General features: G+C 37.3%; 1 protein-coding gene across 2 annotated transcripts in view; it reads right to left on the reverse strand.

The window, feature by feature from the left end:
* Positions 1 to 26,064, reverse strand: part of DHPS (deoxyhypusine synthase) — a 211,794-nt gene that overhangs the window by 26,712 nt on the left and 159,018 nt on the right. For both annotated transcript variants that reach the window (XM_053717832.1, XM_053717833.1), the window contains exons 8-9: positions 20,702 to 20,805; positions 17,073 to 17,198 (exon numbers count right to left, since the gene is read on the reverse strand). In XM_053717832.1, coding sequence (XP_053573807.1) covers positions 17,073 to 17,198; positions 20,702 to 20,805 — 230 coding nt within the window. The remainder of the gene's footprint in view (positions 1 to 17,072; positions 17,199 to 20,701; positions 20,806 to 26,064) is intronic.

A 26,064-nucleotide genomic window follows, 5' to 3' on the forward strand; every position in this document is an offset into this window, starting at 1 on the left:
TGCTCGATTCCATTTGAGAGCTCTGCAATTATGCATGCTCAAACAATGGAACAGAGACCATTCAGATCTGTCTCAGAGGATAGATCTAGACCAGTCGACAAGAGACTCTCTTCCATGGTGGTTTTCTCAGGAGCATCTGTCTCAGGGCACATGCTTCCGGAGACCTTCTTAGGTGATCATGACCAAGGACCTCAGCCTACTTGGCTGGGGAGCAGTCTGGGGCTCATTAAAGGCCCAGGGACTTTGGGAGTATGCTCTCCCTATAAACATCTTGGAGTTGAGAGTGATTTTCAATGCTCTGATGGCTTGGCCTCAACTGTCCTTAGCCCGGTTTATCAGGTTCCAATCGGACATCACCTCAGTGGCTTACATCAACCACCAGGGAGGAACTCAGAGTTCCTTAGCCATTAAGGAGGTGGCAAGGATTATTCAGTGGGCGGAAGCTCACAATTGTTGTCTGCCATCCACATTCCAGGAGTGGACAACTGGGAGGCAGATTTCCTGAGCAGACAGGCATTTCATCCCAGGGAATAGGCTCTCCACCCAGGAGGTGTTCTCCAGGTTAACCCTCAGGTGGGGGATGCCAGAGTTGGATCTGATGGCGTCTCTGCAGAACGCCAAGCTTCCAAGGTACGGTTCAAGGTCAAGAGATTCTCAGGCCGCTCTGATAGATGCTCTGGTGGTTCCTTGGGTTTTCAATCTAGCATACCTGTTTCCTCCATTTGTGCTCCTTCCACGAATCATCGCTTGTATCAAACAAGAGAGAGCATCGATAATTCTAATGGCTCCTGCATGGCCTCGCAGGATTTGGTATGCAGATCTAGTTAAGATGTCATCTCTGTCACCTTGGAGGTTGCCTCTAAAGAAGGACCTTCTAACTCAGGGTCCATGCCTCCATCCAAATCTCGTTTCTCTGAAGCTGACTGCTTGGAGATTGAATGCTTAATTCTGGCTAAGCGTGGTTTTTCGGAATCGGTCATTGACACCATGCTCCAGGCTCGCAAGCCTGTTACTTGTAAAATTTACCATAAAGATATGGCGTAAATACCTTTATTGGTGTGAATCAAAGGGCTACTCTTGGAGTGGGGTTAGGATTCCTAGAATTTTGTATTTTCTCCAGGAAGGTCTTGAGAAAGGGTTATCAGTCAGTTCTCTGATAGAGCAGAAATCTGACCTATCCTTTTACATAAACGTCTGGTGGATGTGCCAGATGTTCAATCTTTTAGTCAGGCCATGGTCAGAATCAAGCCTGTGTTTAAACCTTTTGCTCCTCCTTGGAGCCTTTACCTTGTTCTTAAAGTTTTGCAGCAGGCTCCGTTTGAGCCTATGCAATCCATAGATATTAAGTAGTTATCTTGGAAGGTTTTGTTTCTTATTGCTATCTCTTCTGCTCGGAGAGTTTCAGAACTCTCGGCTTTGCAGTGTAATTTGCCTTACCTTATCTTTCATGCGGATAAGGCGGTTCTTCGTACTAAATTGGTGTTTCCCCCTAAAGTGCTTTCGGATAAAAAAATATTAATCACGAAATTGTTGTTCCTTCTCTCTGTCCCAATCCTTCTTCTCATAAAGAACATCTGTTGCATAACTTGGATGTTGTGCATGCTCTAAAATTCTACCTACAGGCGACTAAGCATTTTCGCCAGTCTTCTCCCCTGTTTGTTTGTTTCTCAGGAAAGCGTAAAGGTCAGAAGGCTACTTCTCTTTCACTCTGGTTGAGAAGTATAATTCATTTTGCTTATGAGACTGCTGGTCAGCAGCCTCCTGGGAGAATTACTGCTCATTCCACAAGGGCTGTGTCCTCTTCTTGGGCTTTCAAAAATGAAACTTCTGTGGAACAGATTTGCAAGGCTGCAACTTGGTCCTCTCTGCATACTTTTTCCAAATTTGATACTTTTGCCTCGGCTGAGGCTTCTTTTGGAAGAAAGGTTTTTCAAGCGGTGGTGCCTTCTGTTTAGGTCTGACTGTCTTGTTCTCCCTCCCTTTTTCATTCTGTATCCTCTAGCTTGGGTATTGGTTCCCACTAGTAATTGGAATGACGTTGTGGACTCTCCATATCTTAGAAAAGAAAACAAAATTTATGCTTACCTGATAAATTTCTCTCTTTTCAGATATGGAGAGTCCACGACCCCACCCTTAATTAAGACAGTTATTTTTGACTAAACCTCAGGCACCTCTACACCTTTGTGTTATTCCTTTTTCCATTTCCCTTCGGTCGAATGACTGGGGATTATGGGTAGGTTGAGTGACACTTAACAGCTTTGCTGTGGTGCTCTTTGCATCCTCCTGCTGGCCAGGAGTGAATATCCAACAAGTAATTGGAATGACGTTGTGGACTCTCCATATCCGGAAATAAATAAATTTATTAGGTAAGCATACATTTTGTTTTTCCTATTTAGGGGTTTGGGATGAATAACGTTTTTTTCAAAATAAAATCGGTAAATACATTAAAAATGTGTTCTGTGTCTTATCACTTTCTCCTCATCTTTAATAGCAACTATTAGTATCTTTATTTTAAAAACAAAAAAGAGGAAACTAACACTTTTCCTGCTTTATCACTTTAACATAAGAATCTTGCAGCAGTTTTATAGTTTGATTTCTGTGCTTCTAACAAGTAACGATCTCTCTCCTTTTTGTATTTGAAATATTTTTGTCTATTCTCACTTGAAGGATTCTGTTGGTACATTGTAAATGCTTCTATTAAATCAGTTTTTTTAAATGTTTGGCTTTGTATCTTATTAAAGGGACATTAAACACTAAATAAATGCTAGATAGAATGATGCATTCAAAGAAAAGATTAGTCGGAGAATAACATGTAGATGTATTGTTTAAAGATCCATTAGCTGTTTAAATATTGACAAAATAATTGTCTATAAGTGTTTTAGTGTCTATAAACAATGGGAGCTGCCATGTTGTAACTTAGGTCAGACAGAGCAGGAGCGAGCTGCACTTTGTGATATGGCGCGGTCGGGCCGGGCTGTGACTATACAGCTGGCCCGATGCGCTGTGTGAATAAAACAGACCCGCTCAGCCGAGAGCAGAGAGCGGGTCTGTAAAACAGCTGGGGGTTTTTAAAATTAAAAGGGAATATTACGTTTTATACAGATAAGGATAATATAATGTTATATAATTTTATTACAAGACCAGAGACTCCTATTTTTATGCATTACTCTTTCTTTACTACTCAATGCAGCCTTTTAAAGAACAAGATATATAAGATAATATAACATACACATAATAAGAAAATAACAGACTTATTATAGTGAGAAAAAACAGCCAATCAGCACAGAGCATAGACTATAAACAGAGCACCCAATTAACATTCTTCCTCTTTCTTTTTGCTGCTCACTCAGATAAGTAGTGCAGTCTAAATAATAAAAAACGTTTGTCATTGCTGTGTATATAGATATGTTTTATCTCCTTTGGCATTGCTTCTGTTGACTGTTTATTTTCGTTTTGTCGCTATATCACTCAAATGTTTATATCATTTTTCCGTTTTCACTTTGTATATATTTTAAATTTGTCTAACTTCTATTGCACTTATTCTGTTGTCACCTCCCTGGCGTTTTGTTCCGCTTTGCTGCTCTCCGTTGTTTGCACGGCCTCCTGCATGGTCTTTTCCTCTCAGTACGATCGCCATTCTGTGGGCCGTCCCCTTCCCGCCCATTACCGCTGACGTACTAACTCTGCCTTCTGTCAGCTGTACCTCAACTGCTAACCGAGTGGTAACTTTGTGTCTTTTTCCACTCGGTCCTGACATTATTAACATTAAGTGTTTTTCACAGCTTATGTTGCCATCTTCTGGCATTTTTACTCATTACAAATATATTTATTACAAATTCTGTTGTTAATCGTTTTAGTTAAGTGATTGAATCAAAACAGTTTTACCTCAAATAATTTTTTATTTACCCTCTCAATAGTCTGTTTTACCAGACTCTTTCAATTATATATTTCAAGTTTATTACATAGTTTTTTCCTATAAGGGAGATTTTGTTATTAAACCAATTTAATATTTAATTTTACCTCACATTGTTTTTTGATAAAACATAAGCAATGTCTGAAACTCAATCTAAATCTCCTCCCTTGACCTTACATACTGTACAATCTATGATTGATTCCTCTATGGATAATTTATTTAACAAAATGACCTCTTTGATGGGAGAGAAACAAAGAAAAATATCTTTAAAAAGAAAGAACCCATCTATTGCCTATAAAGCAAGCAAAAAACGTATTGAAAAGTCTCGCCAACTTTTAACTGAGCCTAATATTCCTCACAGCAAAGGAAGAAAAACCGCTGTTAGTAGAACCCTGCACCCTGAGGGTAACCAAACAGGGGATACTCATGTATGCAAAAAATTAAAATTTAAGTCAAAAAATATTATTAATAATCCATCTTCAGATTCTGAAGAATCAGATGGTGACGAATACACTGATATTAACTCAGACAATTTCAATGAATCGGATAATTCCGATGGCTCCCCGGCCGCTAAAAAAACGAAAAAGAAAGCCAAAAAATCTTTTGAATACAGCGAGGACGAAGAGGACTTTTTAGATTGTTTGGGTAACCCTAGGTTTAAACCAGATGACTTACACCATCCCCGGTCCGCCGAGTGGTCTCCCCCCCTGGATTTAGCTAAATTCATTGACCATCAATTACGTAAACCCCTAAAAAAGCAAACCCGCAACAAAATGAAAGCCGAATGTCCTCGTCCCCTGTTACCAAAGAATGCTTCCATCACACCTGAAGTTGACCCCAAAATTTTAAAATTTATTGGTTCCCCAGGATATAAACTGAAAAAAGGAATAGATAGATCCTGGAAAATTTGCCAAGACAAACTTTTAGATTCAGTTGGTCCCCTCACTAAATTATTCGAATTATCTGAACAAGGTGTAGCCGAAAATTGCCCTTTGGATCCCTATGTGGTCAGAGAATGGGTACAAAGACTTCTGTGTTTTATTGGGAACACGAATTGCGCTATGTCTGGAGAAAGAAGACGTAAGATCTTGAGGAAAATAGATCCGAAAATTTCTGATTTTTCCTCAAGTAATATCGCTTCAGATAACAAGGGTCTTTTGTTTGGAGACTCTTACTTAAAAGACTTAAGCCAATACGTCAATACTTTCTCTAACTTAAACAAAGTAAAAACATCTGTTAAGAAAATTTTCTACCCTAACCAGGGTTTTTCTGACAGGGCCGGGAGAGGCAGAGGCCGCTTTCCCGGCCGCCAATCCTTCTTATCCAGGTCTCATTACTATCCCCAACAACCACAATACCAACACCAGTTTCAATCACAATTCCAAAGAGGTTATTCTGAACCATCTACTTCCTCCTTTTTTCCAACAAGAGGTCGCCCCTGGACTCAGAGAGGTTTTAGGACCAGAGCCAGAGCTAGACAAGCTCCAGGTAAGTTCTTTATTTCTTCCCTATGTCCTTTCTTTCCCAGAAAAAATTGGAGGCAGACTCGCCCTGTTTACCCAAAATTGGGCCTCAATTACTTCAGACCCTTGGGTTTTACAAGCTGTGTCAGGTATTCTCATAGAATTCATATCTCCCCCAATTCAAATCTGCCTTCCCCATCCAATTCAGTTCTCTCAAGAAGACTCTTTTGGTCAGGAGAGAAATTTCTTCTCTCTTCTCCAAAAAAGCAATTCTTCCAGTCTCTCAACCTCAAGATTATTACCTAAGCAATTTGTTTTTGGTAAAAAAGAAAAACAATCAATACAGACCAGTCATAAACCTAAAAACGTTAAATACCTTTGTAGTTTACCATCATTTCAAAATGGAGGGTATTCACTTATTAAGAGAATGTTTAAGAGGAAACGATTGGTTGGTTCGATTGGACCTCACAGACGCCTATCTAACCGCACCAATCGCCCAAGAACATTGGAAATTCTTGACTTTCCGTTGGGAAGACCAGTTTTGGAATTTCACTTGCCTTCCCTTTGGTCTGTCCTCTGCTCCTTGGATTTTCACCAAGCTACTGAAACCAGTAGTGGCCTGGTTGAGACTCCGAGGAATTCGTCTAATAATTTATTTAGACGATATTTTGATTATGGACCAAGATTTTCATTCCCTTCAGAATCATCTATCTACCACAATTTCTTTATTAGAATCCTTGGGTTTTATTGTGAACAAACAGAAATCAGTTCTTTTCCCCACAAAGTCTTTGATTTTCTTAGGCTTCAAAATCAATTCGATACTCTCTACTCCGAGTCTTCCTTCAGACAAGGTAAAGAATATCAAGAAAGAAATTACCAAAACTTTATCCAAAGATTTAGTTCCTATCAGAACCATAGCCAGAATAGTAGGGTTACTATCATCCTCTATTCAGGCTATTTTTCCTGCCCCATTACATTACCGAGAACTTCAGAGACTAAAGATCCTTCATTTGAGGAAAGGTTTTTCTTATTCTCATTTGATTCCTTTGTCTCTAGAAGCCAAAGAAGAACTGTCTTGGTGGCTCTCTCATCTAGAAGCCTGGAATGGGAGAGCCATCTTTGGCAGAACTCCGGACTTCATTATAGAATCCGATGCCAGTCTTTCAGGCTGGGGTGCACGCTGCGGTCCTTCCATCACCGGTGGCAAATGGACATTGGAGGAGAAACGTTTCCATATCAATTGTTTGGAATTATTGGCTGGCTCGTTTGCAGTCAAAAGTTTTGCCAATTTTTCTTCTCCAGTTTCTATTCTCCTTCGCATGGACAATATTTCAGCAGTACGATATCTCAATCGTTTAGGAGGCACCAAATCAAGGAATTTGTCCAACATAACCAAGGAATTTATTCACCTTTGTTTAGACAGGAATATTTCTATCAAAGCGGAATATATTCCAGGTCAATCAAATGCAGCTGCAGATTGGGGATCTCGTCATCTGACAGATTCGAGCGATTGGAAACTAGACAGGAAAATGTTTTTGTTCCTTCAATCGCTCAGAGGTCCCTTTTGCCTGGATCTTTTTGCATCCAGGACCAATTTCCAGATTTACCCATACTTCAGCTGGCGTCCAGATCCGGAAGCTGCGGCCATAGATGCTTTTCTACAACCATGGCCCTCCAAGAAAGCTTATGCTTTCCCTCCATTCTCAATGATCCTGAGGACAATTTCAACAGTCCGCAGGGATCTCCTATGCCTAACTATAGTGACTCCCCTTTGGCCACCCTAATCTTGGTACCCCTCCCTCTTGGAGATGTCCATCAATCTTCCAATTCTTCTTCCTCCACTTCCTCACCTATTAGTCAATCCGGAGGGCGAATTTCACAGTTTAATTCTCCAAGGCTCTCTTTTTCTGATAGCCTGGACAATATCAGGGGACCCTGGTCTCTCCGAGGCATTTCGGAGGGTGCTAGATCCCTCATTCAAGACTCTTGGGCTCCAGGTACCCGCAGATGTTATTTTGCCGCATGGTCAAAATGGTCTAGCTGGTGCTTGCGAAGGGATTTGGATCCCATTTCTTCGGATTTAACCGAAATCATTAATTATCTGTCGCACCTTTTTGATTCAGGCCTGGCTTACAGAACAATTAATGTCCATAGATCTGCTATCTCTGCCAGACATAATCTAATCAATAACTCACCTGTCGGTAAACATCCTTTAGTTTGTAGAGTTCTTAAAGCCATTAGATTAAAACGTCCTCCTGTTCCCAAACACGAATTCTTCTGGGATGTAGACCTAGTTTTCTCTCTTTTCAAATCCTGGCCAGATAATAACTTGCTGACTCTAAAACAACTTTCAGCTAAACTCGCTACCCTTCTATGCCTTATTTCTTTCAGAAGGGTATCTGATGTAAAAGCCTTAGATTGGAATTCTAAACGTTTCTCCCCTGAAGGAGTCACCTTTTTTCTTACTCGCAGAACAAAAACTTTATCTACTTCCATCTTCTACCCTTATCTTCCTTCCGAACCTTCTTTGTGTGTGGTCGAATGCTTAAAGTCATATGAATCTAGAACTCTGATATTTAGGAAATCTATCCATAATCAACTGCTTATTTCTTTTGTTCCCCCCCATGCTCCTATCACTTCTACCTCTATCGCTAGGTGGGTTAAATGGGTCATGAAAGAGGCCGGTATCAACATTTCTTTCACAGCTCATTCTGTCAGAGGTTCCGTTGCTTCGAAAGCCTTTTTGAAGGCGGCTCCTCTTCAACAGATTTTAAATGCTGCAGACTGGTCTTCGGATTCCATTTTCAAACAATTTTATTTCAGACCCATTCAACATGCCTCGCTTAATTTATTCTCCTGATTACTTTAAACTTGCATAAAAATAGGAGTCTCTGGTCTTGTAATAAAATTCCGATTATCCTAGTATGTGAAGGTATAATCTAGATTTTATTAAAGACACAGAGACGAGTATTTTCCCTCCTCACATAGATAATGGTGTTTTTTTTTCCCACCCTAATAACCGTCATTATGTGTTACTAATTCTCTTATTTTTTAACAGTATCCATGTGATTCCAACCCTTTCTCATCTTCTGGATTCTTCCCTTCAATTCAGAAGTCTCAACCTTCATCCACTGAACCCTGGACATCTAAGTTACCTTCTATCAAGTTCAGCATCCCATGGAAATTCTTCCATCAGTTCTACAAGAAGTTGGCGTTTATTACCCTCTGTTGTTTCGGACTTTTTGGTTTTATCATGATGTTTAATATTTTATTCCTTTTGAGCATCAATTAGAAAGAGGAAGAATGTTAATTGGGTGCTCTGTTTATAGTCTATGCTCTGTGCTGATTGGCTGTTTTTTCTCACTATAATAAGTCTATGTTATTTTCTTATTATGTGTATGTTATTTATCTTATATATCTTGTTCTTTAAAAGGCTGCATTGAGTAGTAAAGAAAGAGTAATGCATAAAAATACTCGTCTCTGTGTCTTTAATAAAATCTAGATTATACCTTCACATACTAGGATAATCGGAATTCTGCACTATGTGCAGAATTATAACACATTATTTTTGAGGTTTACTGTCCCTTTAAGTAAGAAGGGAAAAAAATTGTATCAAATTTGCTCTCACTATCCCCTCAATATATAGTATCACCAGGATGTGATCAGAGAGAACAAACTCAGCTATTTTGTACTCCTTTATTCTAGAAACTAAGACCTCAGAGATTAGAACGTATTGTATGTCATAGAAAAATGTCTGACAATTTTTTTTTTCATAGTTTAAAGGAGTTTGTTTATAGCTCACTCTATTACTAAGTGGAAACCCTTTTCTTGTCTAGAACTGAAGAGTCACATTAAAATCTCATGTCAAAATCAATTTGTCTTCTGTAAAGCTGAAGTTTAACTATATTATTCCAAAATTTCCAATCTGGTCCATTACAGCCACAGATACTATGGTATCTTTATTTGAAAATGCAGGAATGTAAGCTTATGAGCCGGCTTATTTTTGGTTCAGAACCCTGGCTAGCGCTTAGCCACCAATCTGCTAGCGCTACCCAGGTCCTGAACCAAAGATGGGCCAGCTCATAAACTTACATTCCTGCTTTTTCGAATAAAGATACCAAGAGAAGAAGAAAAATTGATAATAGGAGTAAATTAGAAAGTTGCTTAAAATTGCATGTTCTATCTGAATCATGAAAGAAAGAAAATTGGTTTCAATATCCCTTAAATACAATGTGGGATAAAGAAACTGGTTTCCTGCATACTAACAGTATCAGTATATAATACATAGCCGGTAGCCCAGCACTCCTTCCACACAGGTGTAATCACTGCCCGGGTGCTGTCCTCATATGAGTATGTAAGAATGTCTAAATGTTGGAGGGCACTCACAGGACTTGTATTGAAATACAAAACAGTGAAATTTTTCAACCCATGTACGGGCCTTCTTCAAGACAATATATAATTATTGTAATGCTGGATACATTACTCTCATACGGCATGCAAACCGGACTCCCAACAGAGTGGCGTAGCTGAAAAACACCATAAATATTACTAAGTGCAATACAATATGGAGGGTGACATCTGAAATATCCAGTATAGCAATCCTATCTTACTCGATTTTTAACTGTATAATGTCCTTGTAATAAATACTTAAAAAACACTTTATCACAGTTCGCTAACCCAAATATTCTGGAAGTAATTCATATAATATTTTTAGTATTACTTAACCTAAAGTTGTGTGTGTGTATATATATATATATATATATATATATATATATATATATATATATATATATAAATATATCTGCAGCAATAAACAACACCACCAAATGCTTTTTCATACACATAGTGAAACTTACTGACAATGCTATAAACAATTGATATTACATATGATTTTCATATAAATACAGCCTAAAAATACTACAGCCTAATACTACATACACCTCTGACAAACAAGAATTACAACTAGTAAAGAAGAATTGGAACATACTGGAAACCGATAAGAATCTACTGTTTCAAGGAACATTACTTCCGCAAGTGGGATTCAGAAGATCCAGATCTATACGTGATATCCTTGTAAAGGTTGATCCGGTCCAGAGTTATGGAACTACAACTTGGTTACAGACTGCCAAACCTGGATGTTACAGATGTGCTGGGTGCACTACGTGTAATGGTCTGTCAAATACAAAGTTTTTCACCCATCCTGGCACTGATCAAAGGTACACTATCCGGCATAGGGTAACCTGCACAACGACACATATTGTGTATTTGTTACATTGTCCGTGTGGGTTATTCTATGTCGGTAAAACCATAGATGACCTTTGCAACCGTATGGCCAATCATCGTGCTGCAATCAGAGCTGCCATAAACAAAAGGGGCTCAGATCAACCCGTAGCTCGGCATTTTGCACTGACTGGCCATACGGTTGCGGATTTAATATATGTGATTATAGATCACATTCCACCCCTAGTGAGAGGGGGTGACAGGAGTAAATTGTTATTGCAGTGTGAGTCCAGATTGATCTTCAATTTGGGCACCTTAGTGCCCGGTGGGTTGAACACCCACCTTGACTGGCACTGTTTTCTTTAATTTTTCTTTATTTTGCTTAATTTTTAGGCTGTATTTATATAAAAATGCCTGATCATATGTAATATCATCAATTGTTTATAGCATTGTCAGTAAGTTTCACTATGTGTATGAAAAAACATTCCCTTGGTGTTGTTGTTTATTGCTGCAGATATATATATATATATATATATATATATATATATATATATATATATATATATATATATATATATATATAAACACCCAGCACTCACCAGCTAGCTCACAGCTAAGATAAAATCACAACTGGAAAGGTTAGTCACCGCATCTGGCCAAATGGGAAAGCTCAGGCACCACGTCAAGGTCCTTTCCTTTGCCTGAGTCCCTAACACAGGCACACCATCATGCGAGCTCACAAAGCCAAACAAACTGAGAACAAAGAAGGGGTGCACAGGTGGCTGTAATCACCCATAGAAAATACAAAACATGGAAGGGAACTGCACTCCAAGACCGGATCAGGTACACATCCTGTGACTCAGTAACATCCAGCCCTGGGTGCTAAATAGCACTCCAAAAAAGCTGTGATGTCACCAGAGCCACAGGCAGTTAACCCCAGTCCGGAATGGGTGCAAGAAACAAGGGAGATTACAAATAAAAAGTAATACAACACATAGAAACACCCAGCACTCACCAGCTAGCTCACAGCTAAGATAAAATCACAACTGGAAAGGTTAGTCACCGCATCTGGCCAAATGGGAAAGCTCAGGCACCACGTCAAGGTCCTGGATGTGTACCTGATCCGGTCTTGGAGTGCAGTTCCCTTCCATGTTTTGTATTTTCTATGGGTGATTACAGCCACCTGTGCACCCCTTCTTTGTTCTCAGTTTGTTTGGCTTTGTGAGCTCGCATGATGGTGTGCCTGTGTTAGGGACTCAGGCAAAGGAAAGGACCTTGACGTGGTGCCTGAGCTTTCCCATTTGGCCAGATGCGGTGACTAACCTTTCCAGTTGTGATTTTATCTTAGCTGTGAGCTAGCGGGTGAGTGCTGGGTGTTTCTATGTGTTGTATTACTTTTTATTTGTAATCTCCCTTGTTTCTTGCACCCATTCCGGACTGGGGTTAACTGCCTGTGGCTCTGGTGACATCACAGCTTTTTTGGAGTGCTATTTAGCACCCAGGGCTGGATGTTACTGAGTCACAGGATGTGTACCTGATCCGGTCTTGGAGTGCAGTTCCCTTCCATGTATATGTATATATATATATATATATATATATATATATATATATATATATATATATATATATATATATATATATATATATATATATATATATATATATATATATATATATATATATATATACATACATACACAACTTTAGGTTAAGTAATACTAAAAATATTATACGATTTACTTCCAGAATATTTGGGTTAGTGAACTGTGATAAAGTGTTTTTTTAAGTAATTATTACAAGGACATTATACAGTTAGAAATCAAGTAAGATAGGATTGCTATACTGGATATTTCAGATGTCACCCTCCATATTGTATTGCACTTAGTAATATTTATGGTGTTTTTCAGCTATGCTGTGTCCAGCAGCCATGGCGACGGACTGAGCATGCGCATGAGTGCGGTCAGGACGCCGAGTGACTTCCGGTGCTGCAGCATGGATAGTTGGTTTAGGGTATTTAACGAGCAAGGTATGTATATTGTTTATGGTCTGAGGACGGGGTTAAAATTCCCGAAACGTCACCTTATGGCATAATAAAGCATTACTGTTATATATGTTAAAGACCTGGTGAGTGCTCTTTACTTTGGACATTGTATTATTATTGGATGCACCCCAGGCTGTTGATAATAAATAAGTGAGTGCAGAGTTCTCAAGGGAATATATATATATATATATATATATATATTCCCTGGCAGCTGAGTTAGTTATTGAGTGCAACATTACCTTGGAACTTTATACACACATATCTTTACAGTTTACTTCCATTATCAAAATGTGTACAGTCTTTCATATGCACACTTTATGAGGCACAAGTATATACATATATGCATTTTGTGATTAGCTTATAGCTATCACATGACAAAGGGGGCAAGGAAAATAGAAGTAACTAAAATTTGTCAGAAACAAAATTACTAATTTCACTGTTATTGCGTTGTCTTATTATTATTCATTTGTTGATTATGCAATTTTTGGTGTCCCTTATAATCTTCAACAACAAGGAGATAAACAAATTAAAATATATGTCAAAAACAGTTAGTAGGGAATTACATATTTAGCCCCTTAACGACACACGTCGTACAGGGTACGTCATACACAAACTGTTCTTTGAAAACCAGCGACGTACCCTGTACGTCGTTAGGGGTTTAAAGCGTCTGGAAGCGATCCTGATCGCTTCCAGTCGCTTTCAAGGTATTGCCGTGATGCCTTGATATTGAGGCATCATTGCAATACCTTTTTTGGCACACCGATGCAGAGAGGGCCATTCAGTGAGAGCAGCTGCAGGGAGGTGGGTGGGCGGCTGATCACTGGACTAGTTCCGGCAAGATGGGCAGGAGCGTGCGGCTGACCGATCAATGCTCAATCTATGGGAGAGGGAGGAGGGAAATATTGTTTGGAAAAGGGATCTGGGAGGGGTGTAGGATATTGAGGGGGGGCAGCTACAATATGGAAAAATTGGGTGAAATAAAAAAAGCAAATAAAAAAAAAAGCACATTTGTTAAGAAATTGGGTACTAGAAGGCAGCTGCCAGTACCTAAAATGGCCACAAATAGGAAGAGGGGGGAGGTTAAGAGAGCTGTTTAAGGGGGGATTGTGGAGGTTGAGGGGAAACCTACACTACAATGCTTAAAAAAAAATATAAAGACTTATTTTAGTACTGGCAGACTTTCTGCCAGTACTTAAGATGGCGGTGACAATTGTGGGATGGGGGAGGGAATAGAGCTGTTTGTGAGCGGTCAGGGAGGGATCAGGGGGTGGGATGTGTCAGGTGGGAGACTGATCTCTACACTAAAGCTAAAATTAACCCTACAAGCTACCTAATTAACCCCATTCACTGCTGGGCATAATACAAGTGTGGTGCACAGCAACATTTGGCCGCCTTCTAATTATCAAAAAGCAACACCAAAGCCATATATGTCTGCTATTTCTGAACAAAGGGGATCCCAGAGAAGCATTTACAACCATCTGTGCCATAATTGCACTAGAGAATTGTAAATAATTTCAGTGAGAAACCTAAAGTTAGTGAAAAAGTGAACAATTTTTTTTTTATTTGATTGCATTTGGCGGTGAAATGGTGGCATGAAATATACCAAAATGGGCCTAGATCAATACTTTGTGTTGTCTACTACACTAAAGTTAGAATTAACCCTATAAGCTCCCTAATTAACCACTTCACTGCTGGGCATAATACAAGGGTGGTGCGCAGCGGCATTTAGCAGCCTTCTATTACCAAAAAGCAACACCAAAGCTATATATATGTCTGCTATTTCTGAAGAAAGAGGATCCCAGAGAAGCATTTACAACCATTTGTGCCATAATTGCACAAGCTGTTTGTAAATAATTTCAGTGAGAAACCTAGTTTTTCACAAACTTTAGGTTTCTCACTGAAATTATTTACAAAAACAGCTTGTTTGTGCAATTATGGCACAAATGGTTGTTAATGCTTCTCTGGGATCCCCTTTCTTCAGAAATAGACATATATGGCTTTGGCGTTGCTTTTGGTAATTAGAAGGCTGCTAAATGCCGCTGCGCACCACACTTGTATTATGCCCAGCAGTGAAGGGGTTAATTAGGTATCTTGTAGGGAGCTTATACAGTTAATTATAACTTTTGTGTAGTAGACAACCAAAAGTATTGATCTAGACCCATTTTGGTATATTTCATGCCACCATTTCACCACCAAATGCGATCAAATAAAAAAAATCGCTAACTTTTTCACAGTGTGTGAAAAAGTTAGAGATTTTTTTGTATTTGATCGCATTTGGCAGTGAAATGGTGGCATGAAATATACCAAAATGGGCCTAGATCAATACTTTGGGTTGTCTACAAAAAAAAATAATATATATATATATACACATGTAAAGGGATATTCAGGGATTCCTGACAGATATCAGTGTTACAATGTAACTATCGCTAATTTTGAAAAAGAAAAATGGTTTGGAAATAGTGCTACTTGTATTTATTGCCCTATAACTTGCAAAAAAAAGCAAAGAACATGTAAACATTGGGTATTTCTAAACTCAGGACAAAATTTAGAAACTATTTAGCATGGGTGTTTTTTGGTGGTTGTAGATGTGTAACAGATTTTGGGGGTCAAAGTTAGAAAAAGTGTGTGTTTTTCCATTTTTTCATCATATTTTATAATTTGTTTAATAGTAAATTATAAGATATGATGAAAATAATGGTATCTTTAGAAAGTCCAGTTAATGGAGAGAAAACAGTATATAATATGTGTGGGTACAGTAAATGAGTAAGAGGAAAATTACAGCTAAACACAAACACCCGAGAAATGTAAAAATAGCCCTGGTCCTTAAAGGGACATTAAACCCATTTTTTTTTCTTTCATGATTCAGATAGAGAATACAATGTTAAACAACTTTCTAATTTACTTCTATTATCTAATTTGCTTTTATCTCTTGACATTCTTTCCTGAAAAGCATATCTAGATAGGCTCAGGTGCTGCTGATTGGTGGCTGCACATAGATGCCTCGTGTGATTGGCTGACCCATGTGCATTGCTATTTCTTTAACAAAGAATATCTAAAGAATGAAGCAAATTAGATAATAGAAGTAAATTTGAATGTTGTTTAAATTTGTATTCTCTGTCTGATGAATCATTAAATAAAATTTTGGGTTTAATGTCCCTTTAAGGGAAAGAAATTGAAAAATGGCCTTAACGGGTTAAAGAGAAAAAAATAAAAGCACAACAAACATATTTTGACAAATCTAATGTTTTTCTAATGAGACCAATTTATTCTTCGTCCTCAGTCTCATGCCACCTGGTTTTGCTATGAATAAATTGTCTGTATTTATTTCCTGGAGGCTCACTGTTTATGGTTGTAAATATTCTCAAATTAAAAGGGACATAAAACCCCAAATATGTATTTCAAAAAATAAAATCCAATTTACTTCTATTATTAAATTTACTTTGTTTCCTTGGTATCCTTTTTTGAAAAGGAGCAGTATCAGGCAGCATTTTTTTTTTAACTGTTATACATTTGCAATAACACTAGGCGGCAGCAGAGTTTCCTGTCATATACTGCACCAGAAATCTGAACGCTACCTAGCCATCTCTTCAACAAACAATACTATGAGAACAAAGTAAATTTGATAATAGAAATAAACTTCTTAAAATGGTATGCTCTGTTAAAATCACAAAAGAAAATGTTTGGTTTCATGTCCCTTTAAAGGAATAGAAAGGTCAAAATTGAAATGTGCATGGGTACACTTCATTTTTAAATGGAATATTTGTGCACTAAAAGGTTATTTATTACTATGGTATATAGACATTTGCGAGGGGATCAGGAATTAAACACTATGCCTTGGTGTGAAGTGCGTCAGCAAAGACTTAATTTGTCTCACACAAGCCACATAAGAAAATGTGTTTGTATGACGCTGAAAAACATTAAGAACTTTTACTAGAAGCTTTTTTTGCTAATGGAAGTATTTTGCAAAAATGCTTCTATTTAAAATTCAAATGCAGCCATAAATGTTTCAATTTTGACCTTTATATCCCTTTAACCCTTTGCGGTCCTTTGTCGGAATACATCCGAAAAAGGGTTTTAGCGCATGAGCTCAAATGTCGGATATATTCACAGCTAAATAGCGACATCTAGCGGTGACTTTCTATTTAGCTGTGTAATTAAAAAATATTGGCGCGAAAATTAAATAAAAGCTGCCGGCTGTAGGTTTTATTTAATTTATAGGACCGGAAAGGGTTAAAGCTGTCAATATGCACTTCATCCTATTAGTCACCATTTTATTTTAAATCTGGTGTGCTCAATACTTATCGACTACATTGTACACACTAGTCCTGAATTACGTCCTACAATAGTGTGAGAAAATAGAAAACGCTACGACAGTGACATACTGCGGATGATCAGAAAAGGAACAAAATGAAAGGAGGGAAAAAGTAAAAGTAACCTTCACAGGCTTGGCCTCCATGCGGATCTTGCCCCAAGACACGGCTTCATCCGGTCTAGCACCAGAATCAGAACCATCAAACTCCTGAGCAGTATTCACGTAAACTGCATAGTCAGCACCATTCCTCTAAAAGAAAAAACACAATTTTTTTTTTTTGATTACAGTATTTATTGCACCTAAATTCCTTTATGTGACTTCTAAGTTTTGGCCAAAACTCAGCAATTCTCATCCTTTCTTTATCTTCTGTGTTTTCAAAAACAAAAATAAAATAAAAAAACAACACTTGCCCACATAATTTAGGAATTTATTATATAAAAAGTGGATCACTGTACTCAAACATGATTTAAACCATATGAAACCGCATGGAAAAAATGTTTTTAGCTTTTTAAATTGAAACTAGTTGTGTACTTCCTACTGACACTCATTGGCTGCTAAGCACTTATTGGCCAATAGGTAATGCACTTCCTGTGAGTTTCACTTCAAATTTATACAGGTTTTACTTCATGCAGCTCTTTCATATACATGATATAAATGATACATTTTTTTATCCAATGATATTTATCAAATAATTATATTATAGAATTCCCCTTAGTAATGTTATGCAATTGGTACCCAAATAGGACACAGTAAATATTATGAATCCTTTATATATCTCTCTAAATATAAGAAATGAAACTGTGGTTACTTTGTGTTCGATAATAAGTTAGACACTGCCTTTACTACCCATTCCCCAGCTTTGCACAACCAACATTGTTATATTAATATACTTTATAACATTCAAACTTTTAAATTTCTGACTGTTTCTAAGCCAATAGGCAGCCTCTTATCACATGCTTATTTATTTGCTTTTCACATCAGGAGACTTCTAGTTCACGTGGGCCATATAGATAACATTGTGCTCGTACCCATGGAGTTATTTAAGAGTCAGCACAACACAGCACTAATTGGCTAAAATGCAAGTCAATAGATAATAAATAAAAAGTCATGTGATCAGGGGGCTGTAAGAAGATGCTTAGATACAAGGTAATCACAGAGGTAAATAATCACAGAGGTAAAACGTATATTAATATAACTGTTGATTATGCAAAACTGGGGAATGGGTAATAAAGGGATTATCTATCTTTTTACACAATTACATTTTTCGAGTTGACTGTCCCTTTAAACAAACAAACAAAAAATACACCACTGAACTATATTATTTGCAAAGAGGTGAAATGTATGAAATCTACATAATTTAATTTCTGATGTCCATTATAAGTTATCAATTAAACTGAGACCAGATTATTAAACAAAAATAGTTTATTAAATTATTAACTGTAATTAATAAGCAAGTCTATAAGCATGCATCACTACAATGATTTAATTATCATCAGGTTAGAACTAATGAGAATATAAACTAAATTATTGTTATTTGCAATAGCATGCAAAACACAATCATAAGAAGACAGAACATTTTATTACCATATTCCTAATTGACCCAGTGTTATTGTTGACAGATAAGGCCAGGTTTACAGAAACTACATAAAACAACATTTATTGCTATTAAAGGGCAACTACAATTGATTAGATCACTTGATCAAAATAATAATAAATAAATAAAAAACTATAAGCATAAATTATATTAATAACAGTTTCATGTGCGTTTTCTTTATACATATGAATAGCTTGAGATCCTTGTCTAGGGTTTATTGTGGACAGATAGGTTACACCTGATCCTACTTTCCATTATCCAGACTTCCGTCTTCAGTCAGGTCAGGTTCCTATATCATCTGGACCGGGTGTGGTCACTGAATATGCTGTGCAGCTTAGCCATGCTGCCCTGCATGCTCAGTGTTAACATCTTTTGTGGAATACCCTTAAAAAGGACATTAAAATATGCTGCTTGACATAATAGACTAGATACCTTTTTTTTATTTTTAGCATCATTGTATTGATGAGCGGTATTTTGGTTTTGTAACAACATTGCTTCTGTTTGTTTATGTCTTGCAACCTCAATAAAAAAAAAAAAACTTGCTTGTGTGTAAAATTGCCCTTGTCCCAACGCTCCCTCAAGAGGCCAAAAAGCAACCCTCAAACCAGCAAATGCCTTAAATCAAGTAGCTAGTTTAGACAATTTGCAGCATTTTGAAAACCTGGGTTACAGGTTTCACTTTTTGGTCTCTCTTGAGGGCGTGAGACAAAGCACAATTTGTTTCCCACAAATACAAGCAATGTTAAATGTCTCTTGAACTTCACCTTCAAGGATCCTTGAAAAAAAAAAATGAAGTTCATTGGTGGACTATTAGGAACATCACAAGAAGGGCGGGACTTTGTGGTCACTTACAAGCGGCTACCTGTGAACGCTTGGTGGCACGCGAGTACTATTTTATTCCAATCTGCAACATTGTATTCACAGACCTTCACTATGTTACTTACCTTTTCTCCTTGAGGTCTCACAATTAACCTATTGGAGTAAAGAATCTTTTCGCAGAAGATTTATTATATGAACTTTATAAACTATATCCTTTGTGTATTAGACACATTTATCTGTATTATTAACATGATTTTCGTGTTGGTTTATTACACTGTTTTATGTGATAACTTGTTGGCCTTAATATTTAATTATGTATAGTAAAAATATTTGCATTATCAAATATTGTGCCTCCTTTGCCAGTAAAGTCAGGTTTCACAAGCTATGCCACTTATCTGTCCCAGAAACTGCAAACAAAACAAAAAAATGAGATTTTGCTAATAAAATGACTATGACTGTCTTTGTCTACTCCAAAAATGGCAAGTGGTGAGTGTAGTTTGGCTATTGAAAAATAGTTGCAACTAACAAGGTGTTAATGTATTCTAAAAAAAAAAAAATCACATTCACAAAGTATATTAATTTAGTGCAAGACTACAGAAAAGGGAGATACACAATTTTGAAAAGGAGCACTACTCCACACTCGCATCATATATTATATAAATATTCATGTAACAAATATCACTGCAAATTAGCACTCACAAGACTTCATTTTGTGATGAAAAAAACATAATAAACCTTGTCAAACTGTACATGTGACTTTGCAATGCACTACAAGTATCTTTTTTTTTTTTTTTTTTTTTTTTTTTTAAATTGTCTTGTACTGTATACTGGTTGGTAAGTAATTCTTACTAATGCTCAGTGAGTGTAAGTCCCAGGATCCAGCTATACACAACCAATCCTATTAGTTTCACTTCACATTTTTGTTTCATTCCAAACAGCTCTTTCATATACATGTTAAAAACATTTGATCAAATAATATTAATGACATTTATCAAATAGTCATATTATAGAATTCCCCTTAGTGATGTTATGCAATCAGTAGCCACATAGGACACAATACATATTACTGAACCTCTGTACAATTTTTAAAATTTAATTTAGTTCATGAAACAATAATAGTAGTGTATATTTTAACAAGGTTTAATAACAGTTACATTTTATCACAAAATAGAGTTACTGCTAATTTATATTTATATATACACATATTATATAAACTAAAAATATGAGGCAGAATCTGATACCAGACAGAATTGCATATCTCAAACTTATCTTAAACAGATAATTAAGGGAACATAAGGAAATAATTATGCAAACACTGTGTGGTTAGATTTATACTCACCATGAGGTTGGCATTAGCGATGTGGTGTTTGATCAGTCCCCCACCCAGGATAATTATTCCTGTTTTTTTAGCAAACACAGCCTGACCATTTAGCTTGCGGATATCTAAATTGGAAAACGTGGACAAATATAATTAGTGAAACAATATCTATGGACTCACTTTCCCACGTGTACAGAACAGCAGCATATGCCCTTAGTTTTGTAAGACAGCATGTGAGACAGGACATGCACCTGCATTCCCTCTTAAACACACATAATTAGATTTGCAAAGGATCTTTGGTCTACTAATTAACAATGTAATGTTTGCCTCTAATTTTCTGCAACAGGACCATGAACTGCATTTGTAACCTTTATGTTAAACATACAATGAATCAGAGGAAATTAAAAAAATGTTTATATTTGTGTTTTTTCAATATCTGTGTAGAAAAATAGACTCATCTTAAGCAGGTCAAACAGCTGCTAAATCTTTAAGGGTATTAGCCATTCATAATGTAGTACTTAGTTCCTCAAAGGAGTGTTGGAGAGGCTGTGGTAATGATCCATGTTAAGTGGCTCTGTCCCATAATATTAAGATATTTGGGCATTAGTGAATGGAGAGATAGAGAAAGTAATAACTAAATTGTCTGTATACCCTCTTGTATTTTTATTCAATAAGCCACCTCAATTGCAATGTGTTTTAAGAACCAGGTCACTGTGCCTAATGATAAATTGTGCTAAACATCTGATATCTAGAAAATGAAAAAGAATAAATGCCTTTAATATAACAGATGACATGGTTACTTCTACTCTCTTAAAGGGACATTACAAAACATTTATGCAAAGAAAAATCTAGTGTATAGATGATCCATTTATATAGCCTATACCGTTTTTTTTTTTTTTTTTTTTTTTTTTTTAAATGTATAGTTTTGCTTCATTTTAAATAACATTTCTCTGATTTTCAGACTCCTAACCAAGCCCCAAAGTTTTAGGAGAATACTGATGTATTCCTCCTCCAGCTTGCTTCTGTTTGTGTGAAGAGTCTTTTCATATGCAAAGGAGGGGGGAGGGAGGAGTTTCTGTTATTTTCCACTTGCGGTGGGTGTTCCAGTAACCTTTTCAATAGAGCTGTACTGTGAGCTTCTAAGTAAGTTTTTAAACGGTTTTATTCTGGATTTTTATATCAGTATCTGTGCATATTATTCTTTTTTTTTTTTTTTTTTATGTTAAATAATCTTTATTCATTTTTAGTTTGCTTCTCATATCCCAGCATGCAGTTCAGTTATAACATATGATTCTTGATTGCATCTGAGTAAAAAAACATATTTATAGACACCAAAATAAACATTCATTTTCCCATGTAATTGATTCCAGTAAGCATCAGCATCTCTACGGTTTCCAAGAGACTCCAGAACTTCCTCATAATTACAATTTTCCACATAACATTCTTCATGTAAAGAGCGTTTTCTTTCAATTTTTCCCAAAAACTGATGCCGTAGACTTCTCCATAGATGCTCTCCCTGTATTGGAACAAAGGATCACCAGAATACAGATTCCCAGAACAAACAGCAGTTTCTTCTCCATGTTGTTATTTTCCAAATGCTGCTTCTTTTCTGTTGTAGTCAGAATTTATTCACTCTGATGAAGCTGAAGATTTAGGAAACTCAGACTCTGACTGCTCCCCAAAAGACTGCTCTCTGTGCATATTATTCTTTATAGTAGTGTCTATTACATGCAGTTATATGAAAATTGGTGTATACTGTCCCTTTAAGAAGTATCACTACACTTTAAATAAATGTCTGGATGTTTGTTTTTCCATATGTTATTTTTCAGAAGAATATATTTCAATGTTAAAATAACTTGATATGCTATGACTAAAAAATGTGTTTACATTGGTCTTTCGACCTAGCATTTATCTCTTGTAATGTTTTTGATGATTGTCTAAATCTGCTTTATTTCCTCAACGGTATACTCTGGCTGGAAATGTATACCAAATATCATGTGACATCCATCAGCCAATCACAGACTCATACATAAACACTGAAATATCTTGCACATGCTCAGTAGGAGCTGGTGCCTTATAAAAACATAATTTATGTAAGAACTTACCTGATAAATTCATTTCTTTCATATTAGCAAGAGTCCATGAGCTAGTGACGTATGGGATATACATTCCTACCAGGAGGGGCAAAGTTTCCCAAACCTCAAAATGCCTATAAATACACCCCTCACCACACCCACAAATCAGTTTAACGCATAGCCAAGAAGTGGGGTGATAAGACAAAAGTGCGAAAGCATAAAAAAAAATAAGGAATTGGAATAATTGTGCTTTATACAAAAAATCATAACCACCACAAAAAGGGTGGGCCTCATGGACTCTTGCTAATATGAAAGAAATGAATTTATCAGGTAAGTTCTTACATAAATTATAATTTCTTTCATGTAATTAGCAAGAGTCCATGAGCTAGTGACGTATGGGATAATGAATACCCAAGATGTGGATCTTCCACGCAAGAGTCACTAGAGAGGGAGGGATAAAATAAAGACAGCCAATTCCGCTGAAAATAATCCACACCCAAAATAAAGTTTAAATCTTATAATGAAAAAAACTGAAATTATAAGCAGAAGAATCAAACTGAAACAGCTGCCTGAAGTACTTTTCTACCAAAAACTGCTTCAGAAGAAGAAAACACATCAAAATGGCAGAATTTAGTAAAAGTATGCAAAGAAGACCAAGTTGCTGCTTTGCAAATCTGATCAACCGAAGCTTCATTCCTAAACGCCCAGGAAGTAGAAACTGACCTAGTAGAATGAGCTGTAATCCTCTGAGGCGGAGTTTTACCCGACTCGACATAAGCATGATGAATTAAAGATTTCAACCAAGATGCCAAAGAAATGGCAGAGGCCTTCTGACCTTTCCTAGAACCGGAAAAGATAACAAATAGACTAGAAGTCTTTCGGAAATTCTTAGTAGCTTCAACATAATATTTCAAAGCTCTAACTACATCCAAAGAATGCAATGATCTCTCCTTAGAATTCTTAGGATTAGGACACAATGAAGGAACCACAATTTCTCTACTAATGTTGTTAGAATTCACAACCTTAGGTAAAAATTTAAAAGAAGTTCGCAACACCGCCTTATCCTGATGAAAAATCAGAAAAGGAGACTCACAAGAAAGAGCCGATAATTCAGAAACTCTTCTAGCAGAAGAGATGGCCAAAAGAAACAAAACTTTCCAAGAAAGTAATTTAATGTCCAATGAATGCATAGGTTCAAACGGAGGAGCTTGAAGAGCCCCCAGAACCAAATTCAAACTCCAAGGAGGAGAAATTGACTTAATAACAGGTTTTATACGAACCAAAGCTTGTACAAAACAATGAATATCAGGAAGATTAGCAATCTTTCTGTGAAAAAGAACAGAAAGAGCAGAGATTTGACCTTTCAAGGAACTTGCAGACAAACCTTTATCCAAACCATCCTGAAGAAACTGTAAAATTCTCGGAATTCTAAAAGAATGCCAGGAAAAATGATGAGAAAGACACCAAGAAATGTAAGTCTTCCAGACTCGATAATATATCTTCCTAGATACAGATATACAAGCCTGTAACATAGTATTAATCACAGAGTCAGAGAAACCTCTTTGACTAAGAATCAAGCGTTCAATCTCCATACCTTTAAATTTAAGGATTTGAGATCCTGATGGTAAAAAGGACCTTGCAACAGAAGGTCCGGTCTTAACGGAAGAGTCCATGATTGGCAAGAGGCCATCCGGACAAGATCCGCATACCAAAACCTGTGAGGCCATGCTGGAGCCACCAGCAGAACAAACGAGCTTTCCTTCAGAATCTTGGAGATTACTTTTGGAAGAAGAACTAGAGGCGGAAAGATATAGGCAGGATGATACTTCCAAGGAAGTGACAATGCATCCACTGCTTCCGCCTGAGGATCCCTGGATCTGGACAGATACCTGGTAAGTTTCTTGTTTAGATGAGAAGCCATCAGATCTATTTCTGGAAGTCCCCACATTAGAACAATCTGAAGAAATACCTCTGGGTGAAGAGACCATTCGCCCGGATGTAACGTTTGGCGACTGAGATAATCCGCTTCCCAATTGTCTATACCTGGGATATGAACCGCAGAAATTAGACAGGAGCTGGATTCCGCCCATACCAGTATTCGAGATACTTCTTTCATAGCCAGAGGACTGTGAGTCCCTCCTTGATGATTGATATATGCCACAGTTGTGACATTGTCTGTCTGAAAACAAATGAACGATTCTTTCTTTAGAAGAGGCCATGACTGAAGAGCTCTGAAAATTGCACGGAGTTCCAAAATATTTATTGGTAATCTCACCTCCTGAGATTCCCAAACCCCTTGTGCTGTCAGAGACCCCCAAACAGCTCCCCAACCTGTCAGACTTGCATCTGTTGAAATTACAGTCCAGGTCGGAAGAACAAAAGAAGCCCCCTGAACTAAACGATGGTGATCTGTCCACCACGTCAGAGAGTGTCGTACAATCGGTTTTAAAGATATTAATTGAGATATCTTTGTGTAATCCCTGCACCACTGATTCAGCATACAGAGCTGAAGAGGTCGCATGTGAAAACGAGCAAAGGGGATCGCGTCCGATGCAGCAGTCATAAGACCTAGAATTTCCATGCATAAGGCTACAGAAGGGAATGATTGAGACTGAAGGATTCGACAGACTGAGATCAATTTTAGACGTCTCTTGTCTGTCAGAGACAGAGTCATGGACACTGAATCTATCTGGAAACCTAAAAAGGTTACCCTTGTCTGAGGAATCAATGAACTTTTCGGTAAACTGATCCTCCAACCATGATCTCGAAGAAACAACACAAGTCGATTCGTATGAGATTCTGCTAAATGTAAAGACTGAGCAAGTACCAAGATATCGTCCAAATAAGGAAATACCACAATACCCTGTTCTCTGATTACAGACCGAAGGGCACCGAGAACCTTTGTAAAAATTCTTGGAGCTGTTGCTAGGCCAAACGGCAGAGCCACAAACTGGTAATGCTTGTCTAGGAAAGAGAATCTCAGAAACTGATAGTGATCTGGATGAATCGGAATATGCAGATATGCATCCTGTAAATCTATTGTGGACATACAATGCCCTTGCTGAACAAAAGGCAGAATAGTCCTTACAGTTACAATTTTGAATGTTGGTATCCTTACATAACGATTCAATATTTTTAGATCCAGAACTGGTCTGAAGGAATTCTCCTTCTTTGGTACAGTGAAGAGATTTGAATAAAACCCCAGCCCCTGTTCCAGAACTGGAACTGGCATAATTACTCCAGCCAACTCTAGATCTGAAACACATTTCAGAAATGCTTGAGCCTTGGCTGGATTTTCTGGGACACGGG

The sequence above is a fragment of the Bombina bombina genome, chromosome 6 (assembly GCF_027579735.1).
Source record: "Bombina bombina isolate aBomBom1 chromosome 6, aBomBom1.pri, whole genome shotgun sequence".
Lineage (NCBI taxonomy): Eukaryota > Metazoa > Chordata > Amphibia > Anura > Bombinatoridae > Bombina > Bombina bombina.